The sequence below is a fragment of the Nansenia antarctica genome (assembly GCF_963989245.1).
Source record: "Nansenia antarctica genome assembly, chromosome: 2".
NCBI lineage: Eukaryota > Metazoa > Chordata > Actinopteri > Argentiniformes > Microstomatidae > Nansenia > Nansenia antarctica.
The window spans coordinates 68,698,466-68,709,850 of record NC_137675.1 but is presented as its reverse complement, the minus strand read 5'-3'; the positions used below and the strand labels follow the sequence as shown (position 1 = coordinate 68,709,850).

Here is an 11,385-nt window from a genome sequence, read left to right as displayed (position 1 = left end):
CATGCTATGTTTTGTCTACATCCTATCAATCACTGTCATGCTTATCTCAACACATGCTGAAATACATAACAAGGAAAGCAGGCAGTCAGAGTTCTTAAGGTAAATCGAGTCTGCTATACCCCTTTTATACATGGTCATTGATAGATCAAAAGGAGATTCATTTGGCATCCTCCTCGTCTCCTTACCACTGCTGTGATTCCACATCAAAACATCACTCTGAGTCGAGGCAAGAGGAGACACTTTCTGCATCTACTCTCCCTGTTGGCTTACACAGGCTAAGGGATTCCTCATCTTTAGTCGAATTAATTCGTCACAGACGGACACTTCTACATGCTCTCTGCCAGCTGTCAGTCAGCTCCTGAAATCCTGCTGAAAAGTCTGTCAATGTAAAAAGAAAAAAAGATCATCTCTGGGGAGCGCAACGGGACAGGGGAGTCCGGGTACATGTTGAGTTGACTCCTGAAGTCAGGGATTAAGTGTTTTAGAATTAAGAATAGCCTACACACAAAATGTGTGTGTATTTTTATACTAAGCTCTATTTCAAAGACTACCTTTGCTTTACTATTGTCTAAAACAATTAAGATGTTGGAGAGTTTGTTTTTGTGTATGACTCCACACCATACTGTTTTGAACCATTAGCCACAGTCAGATATTCATTGAAATGCTGCCTCTCCTTGTTTCTCCTTCAAGGTCACTTTTGGTAGGTATAGTGAATGGTAATAAAATACTGCCTACTAAAAGAATCTTGTGGTAGAATAGATTTCTACTGGTTTTTGCCAAGTTCCTATTACAGAGACAGAGTCATTTGGTAATCATGTTACTATAATACCACATGTTCTAAAGCTTTGTTGTGACAGAGAAAGGTGCACGTGTTTATTCATACCATTATGGATTTGTCTTCGCATTTGTGTTCAAGTGTTAAGTGTACAGATATTTCAAATTGAATGTGTCTGGGTGAGATGTAACAGGGGGTACAACGAGTGGGTGAGAGAGTGTTAGAGAGAGCATTTTAATAACATGTTTCAGCCTGCTGAGTTTCTTTGCACCCAAGATTTCACTACCTATCCAGTAGTGGGCTAAAAGTGTCCTGCTAGTTGTCAAATCCACCTAACCAGGTGAAGCCAAACAAACAATAAGATGTATTGTGAACCCAGTGGCCTGAGGTAAGAGTGATGTTGGATCTCTCTAATCTCTCTGTTGATTTATGTTTTCAGCCTATCATGACAGATAGCCACACTGATATATCATGTTTTAGACACAAAGCAAAGAGGATACACAGTTGAATGGATAGCACATATCCTCTGATATCAGCCCCTGATATCCTCTGCGCCGGTTACCTGTGCCAATTTTCCAGTGCTCATCTTTGGTCAAACAAGAACATTTATCATGCAGACTAAATACAACTAGGTAGAATGGGGCATTGCCGTCAGCATGCATAGAACTAGACAATGTTAAGATTAGAGATTAAGATTGATTTGAGGGGCCAGAATTGATCTATCATCGACTTGAGTTGATAAATATGACTGCATGACAACCTTGTACCTCTGAGCCTGCATTCATTGCATTACTGTCATTTGACATGCTGTTCTGTATATTGGTGTAAGAACAATTGACAATTCAGAACATATTTTGAACTATCAAGTGTTCAGTATACATTTCTTTGATTGAAGACTTTGTTATCAATAACATATTTTCAAAGTAATGCATCTTTTTGTGTCAGATTCAGAATTAAACTGGAATTGATTAATGACTGTGAACGTGTGTCCTGTTTTTCACTCAGTTGCTTGACAATGTGTCAGTCATCATAACATCACAGAGAGATTAAATGTAATCCGATGTAGTGTCTAAAATTGTGATTCCATCAGTATGTTAAACAACTGACATCACTGCACCTTTTGATTGATGGCCTGAGCCTTCCCTTATTACGTATCATCAGTGTAGACTGCAAACTCATACATACATTTCTATGTACACCATCTCCTCCTACTAAACACTTGAGAAACAGGGTTGGTATAATGATGGACTTGATTGGGGGGGTTTTACACAGAGGAAATTGCAAGAGTACACTTTAAAAATATAGAGTGGGTAGGTTGTTGGTTAGTCTGAGCATGCAGGGCTCCTGTTCATGACAGCAGTAATACATGGTTGTCTTTTGTTTGCTTTTTCCGCAGCTCTGCTGGTTTTGACTTGAGGGAAAACTATTTCACCTTTTCCCACGCAGAATAATCTGATAGGCCAAGACACTGGAAATAATAGCTGGTGAGTGGTGAACCATACTGTCCAGTCCATATGGCCCCCTGTGCTAGACTCAGCCTAGAGTGATAATTAAGTTATCACACTGGCTATAGTGCATCTATTGGACCCACTTTTTATGGCTAGATTTTTTTTTATATCTACATTTTCATTTGCATACCAAGGGTGTACCCTCTTTTGGATTTACACAAAACTTGCCTTTGAATTCATCAATTCACCATCTGTGTATCTCTTCCTTTTATCTTTGGAAGTCATGATTCCTGGCATGATTTCTCATTTCTACAGTATCAGTATGAATAAAAGATGAATTACACAGTGACTCATAATATATTAAAACTATTGATCAGGATCATTAATCTTTCAGCACAATCTATCATTCTTGTTTTTCTTTGTTTAGTTTTTTTCAACACATCCAAGATAAAAAAAAAACATAAGTAATTTCTATTGAAACATCAAAGCTCATTTTAACTGAACTGAACCTTTGTCGCAGTATGAGCCGCAGTACACCACAATCAAGAAATGTTAAGGAATAATTATGTGTGATCTTATTGAAAACACTCATTCAGCCACGGGCCTGTGCTGTTCCCTAAGTCAGTGTGTGTAGCTGCACTGCAGCCATATTCTCACAGAATTAACCACATCCAGTCATGTAGTATCTTTCACATTCTCTTTCAGAGTTAACAGCACCCAAAAATGTCTGATCTGGAAGACTTCAGCAAAACAGGAGGGCAGTGGAATGCATCAGAGAGCTACCAGTTGAACCCCACCAGTGTAATTGTGTCTGTGGTATTCTCCCTCATCTTCCTGCTGGGTACCATTGGCAACAGCCTGGTGTTGGCTGTGCTCCTCCGCAGTGGCCAGGTGGGGTACAACACCACCAACCTGTTCATCCTCAACCTCAGCGTGGCAGACTTCTTCTTCATCATCTTTTGTGTGCCTTTCCAAGCCACCATCTACTCCCTGGAGGGTTGGGTGTTTGGCTCCTTCATGTGCAAGGTGGTCCACTTCTTCATCAATCTCACCATGTACGCCAGCAGTTTCACTCTTGCCGCTGTCTCTGTTGACAGGTATGTTTGTGTTCTACATTACATACAGTATGTTGTTGTATCTACATTTGCCCTTAATTTTCAAAAAGTTCAGCTCTAATTCCAAAGTGCTGAATATACCGTACATATCATCATCATCATCGTCATCATCATCATCATCATCATCATGTCTGTTTAGCAACTGAGTCCCACTAGCATCATAGATACTTCCTGAGTGTGCCACTTCAAAGGTCGAAGCCAATTATAGTGGACAGAACTCACCAAGCCAAGGTCTCCTTACTCACCTCATTAATGTCAACATGTCTTCTCCACACAAGCTTTCAATACCTTGAGTCTTTGAGGACGAGGATGGACACATAATTGGCAAAGGACGTGACAGTAATGTAAGAAATATTCCCCCACAGGTCATTGTTCCAAAATGGCGTTTGGTGACATTTTCACAAAGCATTTTCATGATGAGACCAGGGAGAAAGTAGATAGGACACCTCTCTCAAGCCGCCCAGTTGATCATATTAATTGAAACACTGTATGATCAAGAGGAGGGCATTTTATCTGCTGTAAAGTGTGAACATGGGAGTGGAGATCTTGACCTGAAAATCTGAATTCATAATGTAGTACAGTATACAAGTGCTGATGTATTCTTCCTGCATAAATTGGTAGCAATGATTCTGCGGGGGCCACAGGATCAGCCCAATGAAAATGGCTGGTGTTGTTCAGTCTGTGCCCTCCACACATATTGGTATTGTTTACCTTTTAGAGAGGCACATTAATTTGATAGATTTCCTCCATGTGAGGAATGAGTATCCGCTCAGTGTTCAGTTGAGACCTAGAATCCCCAGCAGCAATTATTTTAGAGCCAGGCAGGGATGAACAACACACACATTCATTTATTTTCATAAAAAAACATTTGCAGCACCAACTCCCCCTATTAACCCCAGAGGTGTTAATGCAATTTAATGAGTATAATTACATCTTGTTGATTTTCAATTAAACATATAAAACATATATTTCAAAACCAATGCTTTTAATGAAGATAATGAGTGTCGACTTTCTTTTTGGTAGGTATCTGGCCATTCGTTACCCTCTTCGTTCCAGAGAGCTGAGAACGCCTTGTAATGCAGTGGTTGCCATGGTAGTCATCTGGGGTCTATCGCTGGTCTTTGCAGGACCGTACTTGAGCTACTATGACCTCATTGATTTTGCCAACAGCAACGTGTGCATCCCTGGTTGGGAAGAGCACAACCGGAAAGTGCTCGACACATGCACCTTTGTCTTTGGCTATGTGATCCCTGTGCTCATTGTGAGCCTCTCCTACACCAGAACCATCAAGTACCTGTGGACAGCCGTGGACCCTTTGGACGGGATGTCAGAGTCCAAGAGGGCCAAACGCAAAGTCACCAAAATGATCATCATTGTTACTGTGCTCTTCTGCATATGCTGGTTGCCCTACCATGTTGTGATCCTGTGCTACCTGTATGGAGACTTTCCCTTCAACCAGACCACTTATGCCTTCAGGATCCTCTCACACTGCATGGCCTATGCTAACTCTTGCCTCAACCCCATTGTGTATGCTTTGGTGTCGAAGCACTTTCGCAAAGGCTTCAAGAAGGTGTTCAGCTGCATCCTCAGTAAGAAAGGGAGGAATAAAGTACATGTGGTGCATGTGGCCAACACAGTGCCTGGCTTTGAAGCTGGATCTACAGAAGTATCTCAAATGCATGAGGAGAATGTGCGACAGAATGACTGTGAAATGAGCAACCGGCCCATCGCTGAGCCAAGAGAAGCCACAATGACATTAACCTTACCTTTCCTGAAGCAGCCTTGCCCTTGATGACACAAGTTATGGTTAGGTGGTGATGTCTGGAGATACAGTATCTTCGATTTTTAGGTACTTAAGCAACAAATCAGAATTGATAGGAGGGGAAGGGGAACACAATATTTAATTTCAAATTATATTTAATGCATACAATGATCCCTATTGGTTGTTATTTATGTTTGTGACATGTTTGTGTTCTTTGCATGTTTCTCTTTGGTGTGAAAGTAACTTATTGTGTCATGGATGGAGAATCAGTATATGAATGCACTTGACCACTTTAGAGTTGTGTTGATGTTGTAATCTAAATGCTGCAAACTACAGTATCCCTTACTATCCTATTCACCATATGTTCTAATTAAACTTGCGACGACTTTATTAATCAGAGCAACGCATTTGATGTACGAAAGGCGCTATATAAATAAAGCTTTACTTACTTACTTACTTACTTACTATTTTGCCCTCGCGTCATGCCGCCGCCCCTTTTTAGGTGAATTCTGGAGGAGTGAATCCCCACGGCAGCCAACATAGGGCAGCCTCGGACCCCACATACATACCGTTGTGAGGTCCGCTCTGGGTAAACATTTTTCTGTTTTATTACATGGATTTTAATGTAAACACGCTCTACAGTTACAGTTGCAGCTAAAAATATTTCCACCCATTATGACAGTTTATGGTTTTTACACTGTTAAAATAGAGCACTAATTCTACATTTTTCTCTACACATTCCTAGTTTAGTTTACTTATGCAGTATAAACTTGTGTACTACCTCACTGCTATGTTAACTACTCTGCATCTTATATAACCAATCGTCTTCTTCTTACCCCTCCATATTGACGTGAGATTCGATGTGATGCAATTTTCCTACAATTTCCAAATTGGAAAAGAACACTCTCTTTTATATAATTAGCACTCTTGTCAAATGTTTTGTCAAATGTGCTTTCTGTACTATTGTGTTCAACCTTTCTGTAACAATATGACTTTCCCTTATACAGTATCTGTTTCAGCAAACATTTCTGAATGGTTGTAATATATTATATGCATTTCATGAATTTATTGCATTATAGAGTATGCTTACCATACATTATAGAAATGGATGTAAATATGAATTACAAAATAAATAGTTTTTTCTCCTGTGATACAGCACGTTTTGTACCATTAATTGATATTATATGTATAGTAGGCTTACATTTTGTTAAGGGTCAATTAATTAGGACATTTTTAGAAGAGTTGTAGTTACAGTAGTTACTGTAAGCAGTTATAATTCATTGATTTAAATTGTGACTGCTATTTTGTTGCTTACTAGAGGGCAAATACATGGCTGCACTGTTATCAATGCGTTTTATTATTATTATTATTATTAATAATAATAATAATAATACATTAGACTTATATAGCGCTTTTCTAGACACTCAAAGACGCTTTACAAACTGAAAAGATCGAGTAGTAATAATAATAATAATAATAATACAAGAAAAGTAGGGGCCTAATTAAGGTAGTGCTGGGGACAAATGGGAAGGGGAGGGGGAGAGGGTTAACTGGTGAAGGCAAGCTTGAAGAGGTGGGCTTGTTAAAATGTTGGCAGGGTGTTGGCCTGTCTGATGTGGTTGGGGAGGGCATTCCAGAGGGACGGGGCTGCGGCTGAAAAGGCCCTATCACCCCAGGTCCGGAGCTTGGTCCTGGTGGTCTTGAGGGTGGTTCGGTCGTCAAACCTGAGGCAACAGGAGGGGGACGAGGTCGTCAAGGTAGGAGGGGGCCAGATTGTTCATGGCTTTGTAAGTGGTGAGTAGGATTTTGAATTGGATCCTGTATTTGACCGGGAGCCAGTGTAGGTTTTGGAGGACAGGGGTGATGTGGTCACGGCGGCGAGTGGAGGTGAGCAGACGGGCAGCAGAGTTCTGGACATATTGGAATTTGTTTAAAGATGTTATTAGGCAAACCGTAGAGGATGCTGTTGCAGTAGTCGAGCCGGGAAGTTATGAGGGCATGGATGAGCGTTTCAGCAGCGGTAAAGGACAGGGGGGGTCGGATGCAGGCAATGTTCCTGAGGTGGAAAAATGCTGATTTAGTGACCTGGTTGGCATGGGGAAGGAACGAGAGGATGGGGTCAAAGATGATGCCGAGGTTGCGGACGTGGTTGGAGGGGGTTACGGTGAAGCCATCGATGTTGAGTGAGAATGTCTGGGTGGAACGGGTGAGGGACTTTGGGCCGATGATGAGGATTTCCGATTTATTGCAGTTGAGTTAATTCATTAATACACTGATGTGCTTAAAGGAGCCCCTCAATATTGCAAACATCTATTTGCAATGGCTGCATAAAGTTGTATTCTTGTTCTAGGATGATGAATGGGTGTGGTTGTGTTAGGGAAATATTTAAGTATCTAAATATGCAATAGAAAAAGGTAGCCTGGTTTCCTCAAATTGTATAGAAAAGGTATTTAATTATCTTTTGCAAAAGGAGAACAGTTTACAGCACAACAGACAGGGTCTGTCAGTCAAAGCCTTCTCAGAAAAGTCCCTAACAGAGAGGAAACATGAATTTTTATATGCAGGTAACAAACCCGCCCTCAAGTGAGGTCAAACTAATCATATTGAGGGGAGGTCACAGATGAGGAAGAGGGAGGAAGAGGGAGGAAGGTGAATCTGGGTGAATCTGGCCCTCCCTTCCTTACGGTATAACAAAGGTAAGGAAGGAGGCTTCCAGAGTGGACAAAAGCCGAGCCTTGACATTGTCTTGAGTTTCTCGGTGTCGAGACAGGCTATGAAAACAAAAGGAGGTGAACTTATTCTATATAAGTTCTGGGAGGCACGTCTGTTGTGTATAATGGAGAAGCGTTTCTGAAAATACTGTACGGGTAAGATACAAATGCGTGCCGTCCTGTACCGTCCCGGTCTGGTCAATGGAGAAGCGCCATATGTCATCAGTTGGGACAATGCTGCCTTCAACTGCTCTCGCCTTGTGACTGAATGGTTTGCAGCACAGCCCCTTATGATGACACAATTCCTCCCTGCATACTCTCCTTTTCTGTACCCAATTGAGGAAGGTATATGATCAGCGGCCATCTGACCAGATGGCCCTCCAGGAGGCAATGAATGCTGGTTGCCTGGCAATAGGTGCAGAGGACTGCCAGGGATGGGCATTCCATGCAAGGAGGTTTTTCCCTAAGTGCACTGCACTCTGGAATGAATGGACTAAATGTTAAGTTCGTGTTAAGAGTATTTCAACTCTTTATTTTTATTTTTTTATATTTCCACCCATAAGTCTACTTTGGTTGATTTTATTTACAGTATTCAGCATTTCTGAGTGTGAAAAGTATGGGAAAAGTAATGACATGGAAAAAGCTGATGCAGTCCAATAGAAAATGGTTTCTGAGTATGGCACAGACATAGCACAAATTAAGGTTGAACTGGTTCATAATGACAGCTGCATTGTGTAATGGTTCATTGAAAGAATATATTAATTTGACCAAGTTATGTTGTTTGATGGAAATATTTGCTTTTGTTGAATGTTTTTATTGTTCTGTGAGTGTTAGAGCATTTTGCAAACAAAATTAGTTTGTTTCAAAATTGTTTCAGCCTGTGTGTTAATTGTTTTGAAAATGTGGCATCAGAGTGGACAAATGTGTTTAAGCAAATAAGAAAAACTGTAATATCTAAAAGCTCATCATTCAAGTATGCTCTTAAGATCAGGCAATGGGGTGGTGTATTTGATACATTTAAGCCTATACTATGTGGTTAAAAAATCTTTGTCCCCAAGGGTCAGGCGCTAAGGGTCTCAATTGTAGAGGCATCCAATCAATAACCCTATAGCCCTCGCTTCCTCATAGTGCTTACGCTCCGCTTTTTACACAGTGGAACATTACATCCATGGCATCTGCCTCATTTGTAATTGAAACATAAAAGACTATAGCACGTTTTAGAATGAGCCTATATAATATTCTATACACTCATAGAAAGAAGGTCAATCTTTTTCCACATTTACCTGCTGCTGTTGCCAGCAGATTGATGTTTGTTGATGCCACTTCCTTTAGCTGTAGGAACTCTTGGTGTTGAATATCAATGAGAGAATCACAAGAGAGTGGAGAGGGAGAGTCCCAGGAGATCCTTGCATCTCTGGAATGTGAGTAGAGAGCAGGAAGCATTTGCATACAAAGTTGGCTCTTGCTGCACTTAATTAATTTCTTGATATAGAATCATACTAGATTTAATTACACTGGACATTATAGAGTGACTCTGACCAACATCTGCTAGCTTAAAACAACAGCATGCATGAACACAAGATAATTATGAATCATAAGTGTATCATCATTGTGGGAGTCCATTTGTTTATGAGGGGAATTATGCATTTCGGTTTTAAATGCTGTATGTTGCAACAAAACCCAGAGCATGCAATGAGGGTATGTGATGAAAGATGTTATACTATATTGCAGTTGTTGAAGTAGCTGTCAGGGGGATAGTGGTGGTAAAGGATGTAACATTTTCAAGGCAAAATAGTGAGTGGTTTGTATGAAGGGATTTGTCACCTGAATGTGCTGGGGTTTTAAACTGGCCTACCATCTGAAAACTTGGGCATTACTGAATGATACTGCTTGATCACAATAATTTGGATTCGTACAGTATATTAACAAAAGGCAGAGGAGAGAGGACCAATATAAGTCAGACTTTTGGGTTGGCAATTCTCCTGTGTCTGCATTATTATTATAGGGGATACCGGGGATGATTGTAACACGGGAAAGTTGTAACACTCAGGGAGGTGTCTGTTAAAATCTGTATTTCTTTTAGTTTAGTTTTTTTAGAATTAGTTTTTCTGATGGCACTGGTTGCATTGTACATTACCAAATGTATATCAGGTGTATCACCAGTTTTTGGAAATATGTGACGGCAGCTGGTGAAAGGGGGAACAAATCCGACCAAATGTTCAGACTTTTATTCCGAAAAATGTACCTCACCAAATCCATTGCATTGCAATATTTTGGCTTGACTAGCGAGTATGTAAAGCTGATTTGAAATTAAATGTATTTCAACATAATAATGTTGAACGGGTTCAACATTTGAAAATGTTTGAAAATGTATTTAAAATCACCTTTAAAAGAGCATGGATTCAAAACACATTGTTTTACTGAAACGTTGTTGAAAATCAATGACACACTCGTTTGTCCAGAAAAAATATTGCATTGCAATTGTTTCGGTGAGTTACATTTTTCTGAATAAAGGTCCAAACATTTGGTCGGTTGCCAACCTTTTTTTCCCCTTTCACCAGCTGCTGTCACATATCGTTTATGCTAGTTCTCCATGCGAAAGATGTATGGTGTTAATTATGTGCCACAATTATTTCGAGAAAAAAAATATTTTGCGCAAAAGAAAATACATTTTGCGCAAAAGAAAATACATTTTGCGCAAAGGAAAATCGATTTTGAACAAAGGAAAATCGATGTTGTACTCAATAAAAGTTGTTTATTTGCATGTCTGCTAAAGTCGATAATGCACGCAGCACAGCTGATCGTCAACATTTGCTTGACCGGCAACATTTGATTCTTCTCTCTCTCAAAACATTTTACCCTGCTAGAAATGTGCCAGAATTCTGTTTGGCTGGCTGGCTGGCCAGTTCTTAAATGTGTTAAAATGTCTGATTGGCTGGCCTGGTTGTCAATCACAACATTTACGGACCAAAGGCGATTGGAGGAGATGAGAAAATTGTGTGAAGAGTGAAGATATACATTACAAAACTTACTAGGCGTTGTATGAGCCATCTTTCGGATGTTCAATATTCAATATCTCTTCACTCTAAATCTTATATCTTCACTCTTCAACCTTCAACCATACATTTTCTCATCTCCTCCAATCGCCTTTGGTCCGTAAATGTTGTGATTGACAACCAGGCCAGCCAATCAGACATTTTGACACATTTAAGAACTGGCCAGCCAGCCAGCCAATCAGAATTCTGGCACATTTCTAGCAGGGTAAAATGTTTTGAGAGAGAGAGAAGAATCAAATGTTGCCGGTCAAGCAAATGTTGACGATCAGCTGTGCTGTGTGCATTATCAACTTTAGCAGACATGCAAATAAACAACTTCGATTTTCCTTTGTTCAAAATCGATTTTCCTTTGCGCAAAATGTATTTTCTTTTGCGCAAAATATTTTTTTTCTCAAAATAATTGTGGCACATAATTAACTAGAAAAACAAAACCTACTGAGTGACCATCAATTTGGATTTAGAGCAAATCGATCCACTACAATGGCAGTGATGGAATTGATTGAAAAAATATCTACAAC

At 40.0% G+C, this 11,385-nt stretch overlaps 1 protein-coding gene across 1 annotated transcript; it reads left to right on the top strand.

The window, feature by feature from the left end:
- Positions 1 to 2,946: 2,946 nt before the first annotated feature.
- galr2b (galanin receptor 2b) lies at positions 2,947 to 5,130 on the top strand (the record flags this gene model as incomplete). Its single annotated transcript, XM_080523332.1, has 2 exons — positions 2,947 to 3,320; positions 4,362 to 5,130. The coding sequence occupies 2 exons, from the start codon at positions 2,947 to 2,949 to the stop codon at positions 5,128 to 5,130; spliced, it is 1,143 nt and encodes a 380-aa protein (XP_080379458.1).
- Positions 5,131 to 11,385: the final 6,255 nt, after the last annotated feature.